The sequence below is a fragment of the Alternaria rosae genome (genome assembly GCF_020736505.1).
Source record: "Alternaria rosae strain MPI-PUGE-AT-0040 chromosome Unknown BKA58scaffold_3, whole genome shotgun sequence".
Taxonomy (NCBI): Eukaryota; Fungi; Ascomycota; class Dothideomycetes; order Pleosporales; family Pleosporaceae; genus Alternaria; species Alternaria rosae.
This window is the reverse complement of record NW_025763572.1, coordinates 1,867,641-1,887,355: the sequence shown is the minus strand read 5'-3', so window position 1 is coordinate 1,887,355 and position 19,715 is coordinate 1,867,641. Positions and strand designations below refer to the sequence as shown.

Here is a 19,715-nt window from a genome sequence, read left to right as displayed (position 1 = left end):
GATGCGCTGGCCTCTCAGCCACCAGCCTGCTTCTTTGTGTGCCAACGTAAAACGCTCTCTGTTTGCAGGTGCATGCAGACACTCGGCCATGGCAACAACATCACCGGGAAGATGACTTGAGGTGAACAAGCGCTTATATGATGACTCGCCGTTGCGGAGAGGAATACTCAGAGGCAGCAAGGCCGACAAAGATTGCCTGAACAGGCAAACTGACGTGGCTGTGGCTTATCACGGTGTCTGTCAATGATGTTTAACATTCTTTCCGTTAAGTTCATTGTTCATGTTCTCGCTCCTCGTCCGAACATCGGTGCATCCGGTCTATTGAAGCTCAAAGTGCCCCAGTGCCCTCACGTGCGTCACCAGCTGACTACACACCATCTCACCATGCACTAGCTCGGTAGCTGTCAGGCTCCCATGGAACTCGTTCCTTCGTTCTACAAAGTCACAGCACATGCCACATAGATATCTGTAGAGCATCCCATCTCATAACACAGAGCAACCCTACCCAAGTGTTTACCCGGCTGTGCCCCTCGCCTTCGTCATCCCGCCCGACTGATCCGCACGTGCCATCAGGGACCGCGCCGTCACCTCCAGGTCCAGAGCTTCACTCCACATCCCAAGATAGCAATCGCGCTTGGGCGCAACAGCGGGAGCCACAACCATCGGCCCCTCGAACGCTTCACCGCTAGCTCCCCGCCACCTTTATCTCTTCACACCCACGCCAACAGCACGTATGACAGGCGGCGACCAACAACGAGTGGCCACCTCTGACTACCGCTCTGACTACCGCCACGGTCTCGACACAACTCCTGCGCCGCAGCAACCCTCGGTTCACGCGACGGATCGCCTGTCTATCACTATGGGCCTCACATACAACATCTACCTCAACTCGACCACGTCACGCATCTACGGCTGCAAGAACTGCAAAACGCATCTTTCCAATCACGATGACATACTCAGCAGGGTGAGCGCATCTTGAACCCCTTCGCATAGCCATGTCGCTAACCATCATGAGAACTTCCGTGGTCAACACGGCAAGGCGTACCTCTTCGACACCGTCGTCAACATCACCGAGTCGGACCCCAACGAACGCAACATGACCACAGGACGTCACATAGTACGCGACATCCACTGCCGCCAGTGCAAGGAGACTGTCGGCTGGAAGTACGACAAGGCCTATGAAGCCAGCGAAAAGTACAAAGAGGGCAAATTCATCTTGGAGGAAGAGCTTCTGTGCACCGTCACCTGAAGACGGAACTCTACTACGCACTATCGACGTCATATTGAAAGGGCATTTGCTGGGAGTTTTGGATTGGATACTGCGATGCGGCTTGTTTACGGATGATGTTTATGCGCCTGGATTCGTTGAGCTTTGGACAAGGCGTTCATATAGATTCACATGGTATGTTGGGCTCTGTAGCGTTGATGCAATTTCCTATCAATGTACTGAGGTACCGGTGCGGACAGAGGCGGAGAGCTACGTCGAGCTTCGAGCTTGTCGGAGTCCGTCGCGAACCGGGGCACCCGACAGCAACCCAAGACGCTGGTCGAAGCATTCCTCGAGCTACCTCTCAGGATTCGCGCACTATCTTAGCAATTTTATTTAAGCTACTATACACGCCTGCAGCCAATGTGCTTTCACTGCCTATGCCCTCTACCCCGCAGTCGAACCTCGGCGGGGTAGGAGCTACGACACCACATCATCACCGAGGAGCATTTCGCGCCTCCGATGTCGTCAGGGCGTGCGCCCTATACTTAGTCCACAAGCTCCACTTGGTTGCAGGCAGTTTCTTGACTTACATGTGCTTTTCCTCCTGAATCTCCTTGTCACAGTCTTTTCTTCTGACTTCCAACAACGATAATCACTCACCACAACATATCAGGAGACACGACATGAGAGCAGTCGTATTCAAGGGGCCAGGGAAGGTTGTGATTGAAGATAAGCCGATTCCAAAGATTCAAGAAGAAGGAGATGTTATCGTGAAAGTTGAGAAGGTACATATGCTGATCGATACCATCACCTCCTACTAACTCTTCATAGACGGCATTATGCGGCAGGTACTGAAAGTCACCACCTACAAAACATATCATCTCTAACATGAACTGCAAGTGAATTGCACGTCTTCCGCGGTCACCAGCAGTCTGCTACCGACTTCGTGATGGGCCATGAGTTTACCGGCCACGTTCACGAAGTGGGCTCATCGGTAAAGAGCTTGAAGGTTGGCGACCATGTCGTCTCTCCTTTCACAACATGCTGTGGCGAGTGTTTCTACTGCACCCACGGCTTCTCCTCGCGATGCGTCAAATGCCAGCTTTTTGGCTGTCCTGCCCTAGACGGTGGCCAGGCAGAATACGTCAGAATACCACTCGCCGACTCTACAGCCGTCAAAGCACCACCTGGCATCAAAGACGAAGCCTTGGTTCTCATGGCAGACATCTTCCCAACAGGCATGTTTGCAGCTAAGAATGGCTTCCAATTCTCCACTCCCGAGGAGATCAAGGAAAGTGTCGTTGTGCTCATTGGCTGCGGTCCTGTAGCTCTCTGCGCGCTCTGCAACATCACCGACTACAAGCCAAAGCACATTCTCGCGGTTGACTCCGTACCTTCGCGCCTCGAGCTTGCCAAGTCACTCGGTGCGGAACCCTGGAACTTCCAGACTGATCGTGAGGGTCTTGATAAGCGCGTCAAGGAGCTCACAGACGGCCGCGGAGCAGACATTGTCATTGAAGTGGTCGGTCTCTCTCCTGCACTTCGGATGGGATTCGAATTGATCCGACCCTGGGGGGTCATCAGCTCGGTCGGAGTCCACAACGCGGAGATACCGTGGTCTGGAAACGAAGCATATGGAAAGAACGTGAGAGTTCAGATGGGAAGGTGCCCTGTGAGGAGCGTGTTTGAAGAAGCACTTGACAGCTTGAAGAGGCATCAGGATAAGCTTGGGTAAGTTTGATCATGATGGAAGGGTTTCGGTCGTTGACTGATGTGTGCCAGCTTCATGGCTGATAAGGTCATGCCCTTGAGCCAAGCCGTCGAGGGCTATGAGCTGTTCGACAAGATGAAGGTGCAGAAGGTCGTTTTCGAGGCGCAAAAGTAGGGCGCGTACAGGACAGCTGCATTGAGTGGTGTTGAGGCGGTGTGAGGTTATCAGACGGCGTTTGAGGGAGTGGATAAAGTACGAGCTGGCGTTGGTCGATGTGTGAGCGCGCATTGGGTGGTGTTGAGAGGCCGCTGCATGCGTAGGTGTGGTGAAGGCCTAGTCTCAATCGAACAACTGGAGGCAGAAATCCCGTACATCTCAGCCAATCATCAATTTCAGCGGCACGATACATTCACATTCTAGCCAGTACCCTGAAAATGCTGGATTTAGCTGCATCTTCGCGGGGCCTTGGCCGTTTTCGAGGCTCGTGCACGCGGGGTCTATTCTGTTCTGTGTTCGAGGATGGGGCGCGCGAGAGTTGCGAACAGCTCGATGCATTCACGCCTGCATGCGGGCCATGCATAGTGATTGCTCCCGTAGATTCAGTGCCGCCTGCTGCACGAGGACAGCGATTGCGCCGAATCCCCTGCTGTGCCTCCCAGTACCTGCAATGTTTGTGAATAGGGCAAGGCTCGTCCGTCTCGCTAAGGAAAGCTACATCCTGCCGCCCTAATATTGCGCAGACCCAGGGCTTCGTCTCCCCTCCGTCACCTTACCTCCACTCTATCTGCACGCTCCAAAGAGGTTCCGCCAACACACCTCTTCTCTTCTCCCACGCGTCCCCCAATCCTCCTCTCCGCTCCCTCCCACCTACCCTTGCTCTCTCCCCCTCTTACCTACCTGTCCGCTATCCCGCACCGACCACCTCCCCCGCCACTTCCGTAGTCGCCAGTGAGTAGCTTCCATGCACACTCCCAAACACGAGCCTGTGGCACAATTGCTGATACGTAGCACGATAGCCTCGAGACATCCGACTCGTCCTCCCCTCCCCCTCCGCCGCAGCACATCCAGCTCTCCTCTCTGTCTCCGCGACCCACCTTCTTCTCTCGTAAGTATCGCGATAGTGCGCGCGTCGCAAAACTACGTCACTGACCGCAGCTGCAGCCCTTCCCTAGGCCATCCCCACAACATGTCCTCAGAAGAGCCCCAACCCGGCCCCGGTCAGGATGCTAGCCGCGTCGCCGACCAGCTGGACCGCCTCAACATGGACGGCGAGGGCGAAGTAGTCCCGCGCACCGAAGAGGAGTACGCCGAGTCGCAGCTCACCCTCCGAGCCATTGTTTCGTCCAAGGAGGCTGGAGTCATCATAGGCAAGGCGGGCAAGAATGTCGCTGACCTGCGCGACGAGACTGGTGTGCGCGCCGGCGTCAGCAAGGTTGTCCAAGGTGTCCACGACCGCGTCCTCTCCGTTACCGGCAGCCTCTCTGGTATCTCCAAGGCGTATGGCCTAGTCGCCAAAGGCCTGCTCGAGGGCGCCCCTGCTATGGGCATGGGCGGCGTTATCCGCACCGACGGCACTCATCGTACGTACAATTGCGACACTGGCACTCTCCAGCGACGTTACTACGTACAAGAGCTGGTACCAAGCTAACTTCTGCAGCCATCCGCCTGCTCATCTCGCACAACCAAATGGGCACCATCATTGGTCGCCAGGGCCTGAAGATCAAGCAGATCCAAGATGCCTCCGGCGTGCGCATGGTCGCACAGAAGGAAATGCTTCCCCAGTCCACCGAGCGTATCGTCGAAGTCCAGGGCTCGCCCGCCGGCATCGAGAAGGCTATCTGGGAGATTGGCAAGTGCCTCATCGACGACCACGAGCGCGGCTACGGCACTGTCCTCTACAACCCCGCCGTCAGGGTTCAGCCTGGTGCTGGTCCGGCCCCACTGTCCAACGGCGGTGGCGCACCCGCCGGTGGTATGGGCGGACGCTCGTACAACCGCACTGGTCACGGCGCTGATTTTAGTGACTCGCCTCCTGCCTTTTCTCGACGGTCTGGCTCCGATGCCGCCAGCAGGCCCCCGCCCCCAACGCACACCGAGGATGGCGAAGAGATGCAGACCCAGAACATCAGCATCCCGTCTGACATGGTCGGCTGTATCATCGGTCGCGGCGGTAGCAAGATCAGCGAGATCCGCAAGACGTCCAACGCCCGTATCTCCATCGCCAAGGCACCTCATGATGATACCGGCGAGCGCATGTTCACCATCACTGGTAGTGCCAGTGCTAACGAGAAGGCGCTCTATCTGCTGTACGAGAATTTGGAGGCCGAGAAGATGCGCCGCAGTCAGGCCCAGGAGTAGATCGCCCTCTAGCGCATCTGTTACCCAACGTCGGCGCCGTTGGGTATTGCCAACCCTCTTGGGAGGTGCAAGATAGCTTGGAGCCCCGCAGGCCTCGCTATCAGTCGCCAGCTCTTCACGTCCGTCGCCATCTGCATCTATGTCTCCTGAAACGGAGGCCCCGAAAATCGACAACAAAAGCATGGAATTGCTTAGTTTCTTACTTGCTGTTACTGATGGATACCACGGATTGTCTGGAGCATTATTTACTTTTCTTACTATTGTCGAGAGAGAACTGAGTGCACGCTGAGCGGCTCACGAATGTCATGACGTTATGGCCTTTGATATCCGGATACATCTGCTCAAGGGTAGCAGCTCTGACATCCATCTTTGGGTTTTCTCGGCGAAGAAGAGTTGGGGAAGAAGTGAGATGCTTCTCACCACGTCCCGAGCTCTACTACGACACTCCGATGTACCTTCCTAATCACTCCCTCACTCCTTACCCGAAACCCTTCCCTCTCCCTTGCTCCCCTACCAACACTCCGATACAAACAAACAACATCTACTACCAATATTTAGAATTCTATGATGATAGTGTCTAGACTGCGAACTACTCCTAATGTGATGTGGCACTTGCGAACGTTTGATAATGGTGCTGCCCAAGGGGAAATGAGTGCAGCATTGCACGTGCAGAACGAGGCTGCCCAGGTGTTCCGAACCGTTGGACCCTCCAATCGGGAATACGTCATTAGTGTGACGCTCGGACGCTGAGCACCTGAGCACCTGAGCACGACGTCTCCGCCGCAACAACTCAGCTACACAGAGAGAGCTCAAGAGCTCAGGAGCTCGAGGGAGAGTGTTCAGCCAGACGACTACATGGAGCAGCGATGATTTCCAAACGACAAACGCTGCAGGCGCGGCATGCTCGCCCACGGTGAGGTTCGGCAGGCAGGCTTCGTGTGCCTCGCTAATCCTTCCAGGATCGCCCAGACGCGGGCAGGCGGTAGACTAGGGCAGAGACAGATTTGGCACCCCGACTGATTTCCGAAGGCTGGGTAGTAGCTGTTTCTTTTCAGGAGCTAGCTCTTCTAGGAAGGGGTGCATGATGGTTAAAGATGATTTCTTGACCGCATGTTCCCTCTCTGCCTCGCTTCTGCTCCTCCGCAATATTCCTTACTCCATCCACAACTTCCCTACCAGACGACACCATACAGATTCACGGTTTGAAGCCTACGAGACGTGACACCGCCTGCAAAGCACACACTACTCTCAACTGAGCACCACGAGTACCATGGCGCCTATCCAAACACAGACGATTACCCCTCATCAATTCAGCAACCCAGTCACTGTCATTCGAGCATCAGGACGCATATCCAAGCCGCCAGCACGATCAACGCGTACACAAACCAAGGCACTGTTGTCTCATTCGCCACAAATACCTACCGCACACCCAGACATCGACATCAGTCTGCTCCGTAACAAGTTGCTTCTTCAGTGCCGCCAGTACATCCCTTCAGAGCTTCTCCACGAAGCACTGGCAGACGGCATCTACTCACGCGCGACACACTGGATCACGCCCTCTTCCAACGCTGCCTCGAAGTTCGGCAAGCGAAAACGCTACTACGTCTTGCATAGCGCGAACTTCACCTTCCAGTCCATGGGCAGCGCGTGGGAAGCGCGGATTCTATCTAGAGGCAGCCAGCCAATCGATGCAGGAAACGGAGTAGTCGTATTCGTCAAGGAGAGGAAAGAATGGGACGCATTCATGGCGGGGTACAGAAGGCAAGGAAAGCGAGCGGGGCAGCTGATGAGGCTCAAGCAAAAGGACACGGAGCGAGGGTGGAGAGATGCGTGGAAGAGGAAGTGCGGGATGGAGGAGAGTGGCGGCAAGGAAGTCAACGCTGGGCCAATGTGGGTGCTGGTCAAGAGCGCTGTTTCGAAGATTGTCAGAGGTGAGGCGTGAGCTTGCATTCTGGGCCCCGGAACAGAGTGGGGGCTGCATCTGCTGGCGTTTGGCCTTGGATCTTCTTTTTTAGCGAGCATATTTTCACGACCTTATGAACGGCTGGAGCGGTAAGCGCGGAGAACGCTTGGATGCTTTTTCCAGTCTTTGCGTAGATACCTTCTCCCACAATGAATGACACAACCATATGAAAACTCGGTCGGCAGATTCGCGCTCTTTGCATCATGTGTGTGCTCCTCCAGCTCGCAGTGAAGCGGCGCTCCACACACTAGCGAGTGGGTGGCGCGCCCCGGTCAAGTCGATCCCTGAGGCTCAAACACGGCCCGTGCTCGGTTCTAACTCCGTCTTAGCCCCGGCCACTTGATGCCACGGTTGAAGCTTAAGAACTGCCTATGGCGCAGGTGTAATCTAAACCTAAAGCCAGGTGTACACTTTCACCTTGACCCACAGTCGCTCGAGAAACACGGTTTCTCCCTCTTCCACGCGCACCCTTCATCGCGCAATCCACTCCTTTACGTACACCGCGACACGCTACGACACACACAGCACGCGCCTTCCTCGAGCCAATTTCCACGACATTAGTAGCGACACCACGATACAGCAAACAAAATGGCGGAAGCCACTCGGCGCAAGGTCAACGAGACCAATGGAATCACGAAGGGAGATGCGCAGCACCAATTGGACGGCGCGGTGCATTCGATCGAACAGAAGCTGGAAGAGCAAGCAGAGCTCCATGCACGAAACCCTCAGGAGCAAAAGGAAGCAGGGTTGTTCCAGTTGGTAATCTGTGTCGCTGGTATATATGGAAGTTTGTAAGTCGCAATGCACAATAGTACGTTGGACGGGAGCATATCTGACACAGGGTAGCATGACCTGGGCATGGATCCAAGAGCGATTAACAACCACCACCCACGGCCCCAGCAACCAGCGCTTCACATACTCCATCTTTCTCAACACCGTCCAATCCGCCTTCGCTGCCATCACCGGCCTCCTCTACCTTCACCTGTCCGCGAAGAAAGACCCCAAGACCGGCGTGCGCAAGGTGCTACCCATCTTCCCCTCCAAGGACATCCTCATGCCACTCCTCGGAATCGCCGTCACATCATCGCTCGCCTCCCCCTTTGGATACGCGAGTCTGAAGCACATTGACTACGTCACCTTCATTCTCGCCAAGAGCTGCAAACTGCTTCCGGTCATGTTTCTGCACATCTCGCTCTTCCAGAAGCGATACCCCATGTACAAGTACGCCGTCGTCGGTTTCGTGACTCTCGGTGTCGCAGTCTTTACACTACACAGCCCTTCCACAGCGAAGAAGGCCGCGAAGAAGGGTGTCAGCGCAGACGCCTCGCAAACCATTGGTCTCATCCTGCTCGGGGTAAATCTTCTCTTCGACGGCCTCACAAACACAGTTCAAGATCACATCTTCAGCAGCTTCAAAGGCTTTACTGGACCCCAGATGATGTGCGCCCAGAATATCATGTCAACAGCACTAACAGTATCCTACCTTCTCATCACACCTCTCCTTGCCTCCACTCCCCTCGCTGGCTGGATTGGCCTCGACCCACGCTCCTCATCCGGTGAGCTATCTGACGCGCTCTCATTCATAACCACATACCCCGCTGTCGGTTGGGATGTCCTCATGTTCTCCGCCTGTGGCGCTATAGGCCAGGTCTTTATCTTTCACACCCTAGCCCACTTTAGCTCGTTGCTGCTTGTTACAGTGACGGTCACGAGGAAGATGCTGACCATGGTTTGGAGTGTGTGGTGGTTTGGTCATGAGATTACTGGCATGCAGTGGCTAGGTGTTGGACTGGTGTTTGGTGGTATTGGTGCGGAAGCGGCGGTGGGGAGGAGGGAAAAGGCGAAGAAGGCTGCGGCTAAGAAGTTGGAGGAGGAGAAGAGGAAACGATAGATCATGTGGGCTGGGGTACATACTTTTGAGAGTACTAGAGGATATTTTGATGCGCCTTTGTCTCTGTAGATTCATAGAGCGATAGACGATTCTTGTACAGTTGATATATAACACACTTTTTCTTCGACGAGCTTCACTTCATGGGCTCGGACAGCAGTCAAGCTGAGCCTTACTCATCTGTACCACCACGCCCCAATTACCCCACTTCCTCTTCCAGAGCTCCAACACAACCTGCGCGCTCTCCGGAGGTCTACTAGCAGCAGGTATCAAAGTATACGCAACGAACAACCCAAATCATGTCACAAGAACCTCTCCTGCCTTCCTACGGCGCAGCCACCCAGCGCCCCCGCTCGAGCGAGTACCGTCTTGTCGCGAAATACACCAATACCGCGCGCGCACTGATGAACACCCTCTTCGTGTTTGTCTCCTGTGTCAGCGCTATCTTTGCGACTATCTGGGCAAGTCGGAGCAGTGGCACAATTGCGGATCACGTAGGTAATCCATCAAACCTGATAGCCCTCTACTGACACTCACACAGCCTGATATCCCATACACCGGCTCCGCACCTCTCCTGCCATATTTCGCGTCCATCTCTCTCGTCATATCAAGTTGTTTCTGGATCGCCTTTCTCGTCTTCGTCGCGCATGACAAAGACGGTGGCTCGGTACTCAAGCGCAAGATCATTATTGGTGTTGCGGTTGTGGGGAAAGTGGTACTTGCAGCGGCTCATGTAGCGATCTGGCAGACATACAAGATGTGGTATGAAGGGCTTAAGACACCGAATTGGGTAGTTGTGTTCATGGCTGCACAGGCTTGGTTTGATGTGGTGTTCGTTGGGGTTCACGGATGGGTGGTGTGAGCGCTTCTTTTAAAGAGGATAGAGTAACAGGAAAGGCTATGTTGCGGTGAAAGCCTTGATGCAACACGTTGAAGTCGTTCAATTCTGGTTATCTGATGATAGAGGATGTTCCAAGCTTGTTGGGATCACAGAAGTCGCACGCCCAGATGGGCTAGCAGCTCGCGCTAAAATCTTAGCGATCGTGGAATTGGCTATCCTATTCCATGCTCCTGCCCAGCGTTCACGGATCAGGTTTTCGAAGAAAGGTGTCAATCTATCGGGTAGGACATCAAGGTGTTGCTCGATGCAAAAGTGCTTGATACATATTAGGGCTTTCACATCTTCGTCCTTGTATCTAGTGTCTTTCTGTTTCTTCATCCGTGACCCGCCTTTTCTAAGGGAGTCGGGCCAGCCCACTCTTCTCAACTCTACTCCTAGATCATATACGGTCTCTTCGTCAAGATGCAAGGAGTCGAGCGCGATGTTGCGTCGCGCGATCAGATCTCGAATGTATTCGACTTCGTAAAGTGGGTGATCTTCCTGCGATGGTATCGTTTTGGTGCGGCTTGCAAAGGGCACGGAAGAGGGGGGGCCATCTAACGTGAATGATTCGGAGGACATGAACGTAATCTCAGAGAGAGAGAGAGAGGGGGCGTCTGAGTACAACTGTTATATATGTGTTAATCCTTAGTCTGCTGACACACGCGCAGGGCACGATACTGGTCAGACGGGAATGGCTTTCTCCAATACTTCGTGTCATCATGACATTGCATGCAATATTGTCGCATGCCAAAACATATGGGTTCGAGGGTGAGGCGATAGATCTCAATACTTGTTGAAAAGCTTACAACGTTTAGCAAAGGCCTGGGTATCGTGACTCTCAAGGATGTTTCTCATCCTTGCTCGAAGCCAGATTGGACACTATGCAGCAGAATACGACACGAAATCTAGCCCCCCCCCCCCCCCCCCCCCCTAATAAGGGATATGGAAGTGACCAGATATTATTAATCACATTGCTCTGCTTCTTCCGTCAAAGATTAACACCCAACGAACTTGCGCCGCGCCTCCTCCTCCTCCTCTGCTATCACATTCTCATAAATCGACTTACATTGAGTGGCCCTCATTCCGATGAAGAAGTACTCTGCGATTTCTTGCCAGCTCAACAACTTTGTGTCCTTCAATCTGAACAGCAGATAAGTATCCATTGTGCCCCATTCCCAACTCAGCCCACCTCCACAGTTTTTGATTGTGTCAAGAGACTGCCAAACTGATGGCCAGTTGTGATCATGGAGCAGCTCGCGTAACTTGGAACGATTTTTATCGGTTATTTTGAGCTTCGAGAGAACGTAAGTCTTGCAATCCTCCAATAGTTGCTCTTCTTCTGATACTACAGATGTTTCGGAAGCTTGGAGGTCTTCGCTATCGGTGGCTGATACATATATCGGGCCATCGAAGAGGCCAGACCACCCAATCTCTGCGTCGGATGTATCCAACTCAGCCCAGTCGTAGGCTGGTTCGACTGCGTTGACTGCCTCATCAAGCGCTGCAACTGTATTAAGTTAGCTGAACGATCTCAATTGGCATGGGTAAATTCCGCCTACTTGTAGGCTGTGTTGCAGTGTCAGGCGCCGTTGCTGCCCCAGGGGTCCAATCGTCATTGGCGCGTCCTCTTTTGTTGTAAGATTGTCTTTCTGAAGGCATGATATATGGCTTAGCATTGCAAGACCATCAGCTTCTTTTCAGCCTAGAATGAACTACGCTTGCTCTTCTATTCACACTGCTTCAGCATGTGCCCGGCGCTGCACAAACATGACCGTATGCCTGTGTGTGCGACCGGAACATCTTACAATTAGGCATGATATGTTTTCCATAAGCACATTTACTCTACACTGCCCTTCCTCGCCCACTCCCTAAGGACATTCTTCTGTATCTTCCCCGTGCTCGTCTTGGGCAACTCTTTGACAACCACAACCTCCCGGGGCACCATGAAGCGGCTGATATTGCTGTTCTCCTTGGCCCACTGAATCACCTCTCCACCCAATGTCTCGCTATTCGTCCCGTCCTTTGTGGTAACGAAAGCCTTGGGCCGCTCGCCCCAGTGTGAATCCGGAACGGCGCAGACGCCGACTTCAAGTATGGAGGGGTGCGTGGAAAGCATGGCTTCGAGGGCTACACTGGAGATGTTCTCGCCGCCTGTGAGACGTTCGGTTAGCAAGTCGCTTCAAAAGAGGAATGCCCGGAAAGTCAACAACATACCACTGATAATGATGTCTTTCGCACGATCCAGGATCTGTATCGCTCCATCCGGATGCCAGACGGCTAGATCGCCTGTATGCAACCAGCCACCCTCCCACAGCTTGCGCGTCGCTTCGGCATCTTTGTAGTAGCCCTTTGCGCAGATATTGCCTTCGAAGATGACTTCTCCAATCTCCTTGCCATTCCTTTCCACGTCGGTGAGGACACCTTCTGGCTGCTCAGTCTTGATGACTCGCGTCGCTTTGCCCATGATAAAGCCGTGGCCTTGTCGTGCCATACGATCGTATTTCGTTTTCTCAGGGAGCGTTTCCCATTCGGGCATATGGTAGCCTTTCGTGATCGGACCGTAAGTTTCCGTAAGACCGTAGACGTGGACGGGGTGTAGGTTCAAGTTTGACATTTGTTCGAAGAGCCAGGCGCTCGGTGGACTTGCTGCTACGGTGACTCTGACTGGTTGGGGCAGGCGCTCTGCTTCCTTCGCTGCGCAGAGGAGGGTGTTGACGGTTGGTGCGGCGTTGAAATGCGTGATGCCTTCCTCCTTGAGCAGGCGCCAGATCTCTGGGTAATCGATCTTGCGTAGACAATAGTGCGTTCCTCGGACGGCGGTGACTGACCAGGGGAATGTCCAACCCGTCGCGTGGAACATTGGCAGAGTCCAGAGATACTTTGCGCGGCCGGTGTGATAGTTCAGTCCAGACTCGATGACATTGCCCATGGCAGCCAGGTAGACGCCGCGATGTGTGTATTCGACCCCCTTCGGCCGTGCTGTTGTTCCGCTGGTGTATGCGAGTGCCATGACGTCTTCTTCGTCCTTCGCCTGCGACTCCAGATCTGCCCAGCCCTTGCCTCCTTGCTCAATATCGTACTTCAATCCCTCGAGTACTGCATCGTCGAAAGGACCAGAGAGTTCGCCTTCTGTTGCATCCGTGTCTGTGTCGATCAGTATTGGTACATTTGGTCTTTCCTTCTTGTATTCGTCCAATAAGCCCACAAACTCGGCATCCGCAATGATCATGTCCACGTCCGAGTGCTGGAAGATGTAACTGATGTCATCGTGTTTCAATCGGTAATTGATAGCGACGTTCACACCTCCTGCCGCCGCGATACCGAATGTGCTCTCCAGGAATGCTGGTGTGTTCGTCGCCAATATACCTACTCTCTTATACCCGTGTTTCCTCAGGTAGTATGCCAACCCTCGTGCGCGGTCCGCAGCTTCAGCGTAAGAGCGCCGTAGGACCTTGCCGTTCACCGTCTTGTGGTATATTGCCAGGGCGTCTGGCTCGATTTGCGCCGCGCGCCAGAGGAACCATGTCGGGCTGAGGGTGTGGAAGTTGTGTCGATGATGGTATTCGTGGCTGTCGCCGGGATGGATGGGCGGTGGCCCAGGGACAGGGTTGGCGGACGTGAAATGCGACGCGAGTTGCTTGAGACGATCTTTAGCACCTTCCATTGTATCTGCACGAGGATCTGGTTGTTCAAAGTTCTAGCAGCAGCTTATATACACGCGACGGAAATATCGATCTACAATTTGGCCAAGCTGGGCTGAAGCTACAGACGCCAGAGTGCGGAGTAGCTCCGCTGTGGGACGAGATGCGAGAGATGTCCGAGGTCTTGAGCGATGAGAGGGCTGCAGGACGCGATTTTTGACAGGGGTGCGCGACGGCGGAAGGAAGGATGTCGCGATACTCTGAACAACGTGGTCTAATACGTTTCTTACAGGGTGCAATGACTGACAGCTGCCGCTGGAGCTTCGATCCAGGATTGGGGAAATCTGGGGAAGGGTACCGGTTCCGGTGCGGCACGACGTCACAGCCGAGGTTAAGCGCCAGTAGGCATACCTATCCTCCCGACCGCGTCAGATCGCAGGCATATCGGATTGCAAGGCTGTTATGCAAGGTACTCGTCATTCTGTCACGACAGTGGATGCAAAGCGTAAGGGGAATCGTGAGTGGATTATCATAACCACAAGTCTATTGCTGAATGCTCAACGCCGTCACCATGCTTTACATCAGCTGGGATTTTTCATTTCGTATTGCTTCTAGCCGGAAGAGTACCTGAAGACACAGCAGACCGACCGCGAAGAGACCCATGAACACGTAAGCACCCTGGTATTGATGTGCTCTTTTAGCCTGGACACCCTTTCGAATGGTCGGAGTATAGTAGAGGAAATAAACATCCCATGAGCCCAATGCAATCCACGCCGAACCACGTCACCGAAACTGAAACCGACACTGTTCATCGACTGCCGATTTCTAGTATGCGAGGGATGTGAGCTCTTGCTGGACCTTGGAGTCGACGTTGGCCGTCTTCTTGGCCTCAGCCATCTGCCGGCGGATAGCCTTCTTGCGCTCGTAGTATGCGGCACCCTTGACCTTCCTGCGCTCCTCAAGACTGCGGGTGGATTAGTATTTCTGATCTCGCTAGCGTGGAGTGGAGCGACATACCGGGCAACGACGTCCTGGTACTTCCAGCCAAACTCGTGTCCGAGACGGCCGACAGTGCAGTACTTGCGTCCGGGCTTGAGCCTCAGCACCCTCAGGGCTTGGGGAACGACGACGCGCTTCTTCTTGTCGTAGGGAGCGGGGACACCCTCGAAGGTCTTCAAGCGCTCCATGGCGGCCTTACCGCGAGGGGTCTTGTGAGGAATCATACCGCGGACGGTTCGCCAGAACATCTTGGAGGGAGCGCGGAAGTGGAAGGGACCTGGCGGGTGGGTCAGCACATGTCCGCTAGTAATGCGCACATTCGAGTTTAGACTGCGAATGCGCCATGTATGGACGGGGAGACGTACCACCACGAGTGGGGTTGTAACGGGTCTGCTTGCGCAGGAAAGCAGAGTACTTCACTGTAGGGTCATGTCAGTTGCTGTCTTGCCAGAAAAATGTCCCGAAAGCGCTCCGCCAAGGAGCAGCCAATGTGCACATTGCGGACCACGTTATCCTCTTGTAGCCCCATGCACCAATTGCACTCCATGGCTTGCTCCTGATCTCGCTCGCTCGTTCGGTAGGTGTACGTACACTTGGCGCGGAAGAACTCGCCGGAGATGTTGAGGGCCTCGCATCGCACAACAACGATCTTCTGGCCGTTGAGGAGCTGCTTGGCGACGGTGCTGGCGAGGCGACCGAGCAAGTGGCCCTTGCCGTCGATGACCTGCGTGCGCTGTCAGCGAGACGTCCAAGGAAGATGCGAAGTGTTGACGGGATTGCAGGCTGGCATCGCGGCGGCGTGCGAAGGCCAGTGCCTGAGATATCGGACTGCGTCTATCGGGGCGTACGTACAATGACGGGTTCGAATGTCGACATTTTGCTCGACTCCGGTGTGCTGTGAGGTTAGTTGTCGTGATGGAGAGCTCGATGGATGCGAATTCCAGGTGGCTCGACTAAGCGAACTGAATATTCGAGTTTGTGGTGCACGGACCCATTAGCGTGACTTCACCTCCAACGAGAGACCTCGCCCATCACCAACGTCTGCATGACAGGCAACGCCAACAACGAACGCACGTGTTATCGCTCGCGAAGTTGTGTGACGCAGCAGTTCAAATACAATGGACGCTTTTCGCCGCAGCGAACTGTCGCAGTATCTGGTGGAGCGTCTGCTTGTACCTTTATGTCAGACGGACGCGTTCCAGGGTCATTGAGGTTAATTGAACGGCTTCGACTGAGAAAGAAAGAACCATCCAGATCTGGCTTATGTCTTCCTGTTAGAGATGGATTTCTGAACGACCTCGACTGCTTCAATCAGGTTACCCTCTCATCGCACAACTCCGTCTGCTTGTTTGCAACAGTCCGAGCTGCTCATGCTGCCACTACTGCGTCCATGCCAATACAAACCGACTTTAATATCTGGGTACATTGCCGACCTGCAAGCTGCAAACCTCCTAAGTCCAAATCAAGGACCAGCACTCATCATCGTTCTGATCCGATACTCTTGTCAGATGCGCATGTTTCTATCGATCTCCAGCATGTGTCTGTCTTCAACATGTCGAACGGCAATAATGTAGGTGCTTTTGCAATGGTCGGCTCTGTTTAGAGACAGGAGAGAACGAGCCAGAGCCAGAGCCAGAGCGCAACGATGTTGTGTGTCCGATGCCTTTGAACATTGCCGCTCACAAGTGTATAGTCGTTGTTGTCTTTGAATCGTACTCAGGTACACATTGCGATACGTGTCGGTACTAAGGGAAGGGCCTACAGGTAACTCTGTTAATCAAAGATGATGAGGATAGCGTAGACTGAGTTGCAAAATGGATTTTGCGCCCCATCTAGTTTATGTTAGGCAGGCACGCCTCCCAGCTCTACCACGCGCATTAGCAATCCTCGTAAGCAGAAGCGTCTGCAAGAACAACCACGACCCACGCTGTCGCAACGCATTCATACATCGAGTCAGCCATCATTAGCTGTCTCGGCAATTTCTTTACGATGGTAACTGCACTCTGCCTTGTCGCTTGTGCTAATGATGCCTGAAGCGCATGTCCCCATCTTGCAAGCCAGTGCATTTTGTCGTTGGCACCAATGTGCTTGTGTTGTACACGCAATGCTTGTGTGCACTCAGTAACCTCGGGCCTTAGATCTAGATTCTCCATCACGGCTCTCGAACGGATGCTAACGGCTCTTAGTTGACGAAGACTGCTTGTTCCGAAACCAACAACATCCCGGTCTTCTTAAGGTTTGTGGACTATCGACGGCTACCATATCTTTCGCCTCTCGTGATCCGTAGTATACTTGCTCGATTTACAACAACGAAGTCTTGGCTATGTATAGTTGCCTGTCGCTAATAGCTGGTAGTATCGGGCTACCTAACCAATCCGGCAACCCATTCATTACTCCCGGCTTCTTCCATTAGTTTCAACATCTGTCACAACCTCGTCATTCGCTCAAACTGTGCATCGGACGGAGGACAGGCAGAGCACGGCTAATCTCATCCGTGCATTTTGAGAAACCTGCGCTTATGTGAAGCCGTCGATACGCTTTCTACTAGGAGTACGGACAGATTCCGCCATGCAGTTGTAAACGCTCCAATAAACACCAATTTCCACGGTCATACTGATCTCGTCATAAGGATGCTCACCCGTCGCCTGTGTACATCGGGATCCAGAATTACCTACGGAGGCTGATCCGTTAGTTTGTGCTCTACCAAGCCGTAGTTTTGATCTCGACCCTTCCTCCGGATCCAGATCGCCCACTACGTCACGGCATGGGGAAAACGTTCCGATGATGGACCATAGGGCTGTCTCGATGCCGAAGTCGGATTCGCGACCAGGATGAAGCTAACGCCAGTAAGTCTAGAGCTGGTACCATTTATGGGTGTATTCAGCCCGAAGCTTGTTATTGTCGAACATGACAAGAACACAGAATTTTCTTTCGCGATTACCATCACATTACAGGGTACGCTGATCGTGGTTCACTAAACACATCTCGATTGCGGTCCTACTGCGGGTGCGATGCTTAAATTGTCGATCACACGGGCTGCATGGACCTGCAGTAAACGTCACATTAGGAGCCAAGGAGCCTCATGTAAATGCATATTCTGATAGTTCATCACGCTACGCCTCGATTCGAGATGTTACCTGACAGCCCCAGCGGACGAGTCACCGGTGATCGGCTCCCTGTCCTGTAGATTGCATTGGCTTTTACGTACAGCACCTAGATATGGATGGCTGACCGTTCGCTCAGGCGCAAGCTAAGCACATGGACAGCATCCTTGCAAGGTCTCTCGCAACGACATGTGCAGCATCGTCATGCGCCACATCTCGAAGCGATCGCGAGACGGGCTTCGCTTGGCGTCATGCACACATTCTCCTGTTCAGCCACGTTTCACCAAGACCGAGCCATGACTTGGCCCATCTCCCAGACAATTTTGCGCCACTCCTGACGTAGCTTGGCTCATTGGCAGGTGACCATCAGCAAGAAATATCGTGCGTTTCTCTCTTGGCTGTGTGGCTAGTGTTGTGGCTAAGGCAGCAATACGACCAGCCCAATGCCAATGCTAACGGCATTCGAATTGAACGCCGTCTATGACCTGCCAGTGCACCCGCCGAGTCAGCGCGCGACCACCCGACGGGCGAAAGTGGATGCAATAAGCGATCCGCTGAGTCATCCGGAAGTCGGCACGCATAATTCAAGACAAGCACCACTAAAACTCGTAGGGTGTCCCAATAACCACCGTGTGGGCTTCACAACCGCAAGCGTGGCAGTGCCAAGGGACCTCGGTATTACATGAGTCCATCATCGGTACCTCCGACAGGACTACTCGTAGGAATCCATATATATGCATGTTTGCAGTTGTGGCGAGAGATCGCTTGACAAGCATCGCAAACGGTCGTGGAGAATTAGGCGACATGCACCAGGAGGAACATGCATAAACGACCCTGCTTGAGCAGAGTTTGACTTCCAGATATCTCATCTCTCGAAGGATTTCCCACTTGGCGATTCGACACGCTCTACAATATTGGCAGATTGTATTCATGGGGAAACTAAAGCGGTAGTTGGCCCCACTGAACGTTTTAAGCACATTTCAAGGTGGTTACCCGAAAATGAGCAGACACGGAGAAGAAGTGGTTTGACTGCCATTGTCCGAATGCGCACAGCAGATGGGATGCGGCTGTAAATACTTCGCTTGTTGTATACTTTCCTATTTGTGGGAGAAGCAAAGGCATGGCAGGGTCGTGTGCGACGTCTGTCTGCCGGTGTACTGCAGACAACGGCCAGGGTCACCAGCCGCAGTCAAGCCACGCTGTCACCATCATGGCGACTTTATCCGGCGCTAAGATCTGTCGCGCAAGGCTGCATGCTGGTTGGTGCCGGTGGGGAGACAGGCCCTCGGAAGCTCGCCCTGGATGAGAGACCGAAGAGCCCACACCTGGGGTGAATATTTGTCTTCGCTTGGCCGTATGACAGATGGCTGCCAGGAGAATACGGTGCCACTCGACACCTCAGCCGTAAGCGAGTCGGTTGATGGTTGATCATTGCTCGAAAGAGAGGCTTTAGAGCGCACGAGGAATATCGGGGAACGACTGAACTGCAACGGAATGGCGGATCAGACCACTAATGCGGCTTGAGTTGCTCCAAAAGCCATGGAGAAGGCTCGGCTTCGCTTGGACGCAGGGCTCCACGACTTGTTGGGTGGCGTCGCAGCAGGACCCCTCACCTCTGTCTCAACCCATGGGCGTCCCCAGGACACATGCCAGCGGCAGTATGACGCCACAGGGCACAGGTGAGCATGGCTGTGCTTGACGACTTGGCAATGTGTGTAATAGTGGTGTATCAACGAGGAGGTTTATCGGAAAGTGGGGCCACGCAGAAGCGGTGTGTATGCTGTGGAGAGGCAGCAGGCAGTTGGCAACGTGCAATGAGGCCGTGGGCAATCCCAGAAACAGTGAAGGGCGCTCGCCGAGATGAATGCACCAATTCCAGGCTTGGCTGCCAGGTGAGGAGTGAAAAGCGGACGACTCGGCGGAGAGCAACGATTCGATTCCGGCGTCCAAAGGGCGGG

General features: G+C 53.8%; 9 protein-coding genes across 9 annotated transcripts; 6 read left to right on the top strand and 3 right to left on the bottom strand.

The window, feature by feature from the left end:
* Positions 1 to 733: 733 nt before the first annotated feature.
* Positions 734 to 1,249, top strand: BKA58DRAFT_437721 (yippee zinc-binding/DNA-binding /Mis18, centromere assembly-domain-containing protein; the record flags this gene model as incomplete). Its single annotated transcript, XM_046173516.1, has 2 exons — positions 734 to 964; positions 1,016 to 1,249. 2 exons carry the CDS (start codon positions 734 to 736, stop codon positions 1,247 to 1,249), a joined length of 465 nt encoding a protein of 154 aa, XP_046027731.1.
* A 723-nt stretch (positions 1,250 to 1,972) lies between these two features.
* Positions 1,973 to 3,345, top strand: BKA58DRAFT_380417 (chaperonin 10-like protein). The gene is made up of 2 exons (XM_046169904.1): positions 1,973 to 2,941; positions 2,993 to 3,345. Exons 1-2 carry the CDS (start codon positions 2,160 to 2,162, stop codon positions 3,093 to 3,095), a joined length of 885 nt encoding a protein of 294 aa, XP_046027730.1. The 5' UTR covers positions 1,973 to 2,159; the 3' UTR covers positions 3,096 to 3,345.
* A 319-nt stretch (positions 3,346 to 3,664) lies between these two features.
* On the top strand, positions 3,665 to 5,279 carry BKA58DRAFT_357267 (poly-binding protein 4; the record flags this gene model as incomplete). The annotated part of the gene is made up of 4 exons (XM_046168681.1): positions 3,665 to 3,869; positions 3,938 to 4,026; positions 4,083 to 4,501; positions 4,555 to 5,279. Exons 3-4 carry the CDS (start codon positions 4,108 to 4,110, stop codon positions 5,277 to 5,279), a joined length of 1,119 nt encoding a protein of 372 aa, XP_046027729.1. The 5' UTR covers positions 3,665 to 3,869; positions 3,938 to 4,026; positions 4,083 to 4,107.
* A 780-nt stretch (positions 5,280 to 6,059) lies between these two features.
* Positions 6,060 to 7,596, top strand: BKA58DRAFT_380412 (uncharacterized protein). Its single transcript, XM_046169903.1, has one exon. It carries the CDS (start codon positions 6,550 to 6,552, stop codon positions 7,219 to 7,221), a length of 672 nt encoding a protein of 223 aa, XP_046027728.1. The 5' UTR covers positions 6,060 to 6,549; the 3' UTR covers positions 7,222 to 7,596.
* Positions 7,597 to 7,708: 112 nt separating this feature from the next.
* Positions 7,709 to 9,358, top strand: BKA58DRAFT_128118 (UAA transporter). Its single transcript, XM_046164328.1, has 2 exons — positions 7,709 to 8,033; positions 8,089 to 9,358. Exons 1-2 carry the CDS (start codon positions 7,831 to 7,833, stop codon positions 9,131 to 9,133), a joined length of 1,248 nt encoding a protein of 415 aa, XP_046027727.1. The 5' UTR covers positions 7,709 to 7,830; the 3' UTR covers positions 9,134 to 9,358.
* Positions 9,282 to 10,031, top strand: BKA58DRAFT_128239 (uncharacterized protein). Its single transcript, XM_046164329.1, has 2 exons — positions 9,282 to 9,624; positions 9,672 to 10,031. Exons 1-2 carry the CDS (start codon positions 9,430 to 9,432, stop codon positions 9,990 to 9,992), a joined length of 516 nt encoding a protein of 171 aa, XP_046027726.1. The 5' UTR covers positions 9,282 to 9,429; the 3' UTR covers positions 9,993 to 10,031.
* Positions 10,032 to 10,784: 753 nt separating this feature from the next.
* Positions 10,785 to 11,672, bottom strand: BKA58DRAFT_454787 (uncharacterized protein; the record flags this gene model as incomplete). Its single annotated transcript, XM_046174521.1, has 2 exons — positions 10,785 to 11,520; positions 11,573 to 11,672. 2 exons carry the CDS (start codon positions 11,670 to 11,672, stop codon positions 11,009 to 11,011), a joined length of 612 nt encoding a protein of 203 aa, XP_046027725.1. The 3' UTR covers positions 10,785 to 11,008.
* On the bottom strand, positions 11,573 to 13,981 carry BKA58DRAFT_467498 (uncharacterized protein). The gene is made up of 2 exons (XM_046175063.1): positions 12,228 to 13,981; positions 11,573 to 12,164 (listed from the first exon to the last, which is right to left on the bottom strand). The coding sequence occupies exons 1-2, from the start codon at positions 13,675 to 13,677 to the stop codon at positions 11,851 to 11,853; spliced, it is 1,764 nt and encodes a 587-aa protein (XP_046027724.1). The 5' UTR covers positions 13,678 to 13,981; the 3' UTR covers positions 11,573 to 11,850.
* Positions 13,982 to 13,983: 2 nt separating this feature from the next.
* BKA58DRAFT_380402 (ribosomal protein L13 domain-containing protein) lies at positions 13,984 to 15,579 on the bottom strand. Its single transcript, XM_046169902.1, has 5 exons — positions 15,506 to 15,579; positions 15,245 to 15,377; positions 15,019 to 15,072; positions 14,672 to 14,930; positions 13,984 to 14,618 (listed from the first exon to the last, which is right to left on the bottom strand). The coding sequence occupies exons 1-5, from the start codon at positions 15,527 to 15,529 to the stop codon at positions 14,480 to 14,482; spliced, it is 609 nt and encodes a 202-aa protein (XP_046027723.1). The 5' UTR covers positions 15,530 to 15,579; the 3' UTR covers positions 13,984 to 14,479.
* Positions 15,580 to 19,715: the final 4,136 nt, after the last annotated feature.

Coding starts and splice junctions, on each gene's coding strand:
- BKA58DRAFT_380417 (XM_046169904.1), top strand. CDS start 2,160: ATGGGCCATGAGTTTACCGGCCACGTTCACGAAGTGGGCTCATCGGTA. Junction 2,942..2,992: donor AGGCATCAGGATAAGCTTGG/GTAAGTTTGATC, acceptor GATGTGTGCCAG/CTTCATGGCTGATAAGGTCA.
- BKA58DRAFT_128239 (XM_046164329.1), top strand. CDS start 9,430: ATGTCACAAGAACCTCTCCTGCCTTCCTACGGCGCAGCCACCCAGCGC. Junction 9,625..9,671: donor GTGGCACAATTGCGGATCAC/GTAGGTAATCCA, acceptor ACACTCACACAG/CCTGATATCCCATACACCGG.
- BKA58DRAFT_128118 (XM_046164328.1), top strand. CDS start 7,831: ATGGCGGAAGCCACTCGGCGCAAGGTCAACGAGACCAATGGAATCACG. Junction 8,034..8,088: donor GCTGGTATATATGGAAGTTT/GTAAGTCGCAAT, acceptor GACACAGGGTAG/CATGACCTGGGCATGGATCC.
- BKA58DRAFT_380402 (XM_046169902.1), bottom strand. CDS start 15,529: ATGTCGACATTCGAACCCGTCATT. Junction 15,378..15,505: donor CGACATTCGAACCCGTCATT/GTACGTACGCCC, acceptor CAGCGCACGCAG/GTCATCGACGGCAAGGGCCA. Junction 15,073..15,244: donor CGAGTTCTTCCGCGCCAAGT/GTACGTACACCT, acceptor ATGACCCTACAG/TGAAGTACTCTGCTTTCCTG.
- BKA58DRAFT_380412 (XM_046169903.1), top strand. CDS start 6,550: ATGGCGCCTATCCAAACACAGACGATTACCCCTCATCAATTCAGCAAC.
- BKA58DRAFT_467498 (XM_046175063.1), bottom strand. CDS start 13,677: ATGGAAGGTGCTAAAGATCGTCTCAAGCAACTCGCGTCGCATTTCACG. Junction 12,165..12,227: donor GAAAGACATCATTATCAGTG/GTATGTTGTTGA, acceptor AACGTCTCACAG/GCGGCGAGAACATCTCCAGT.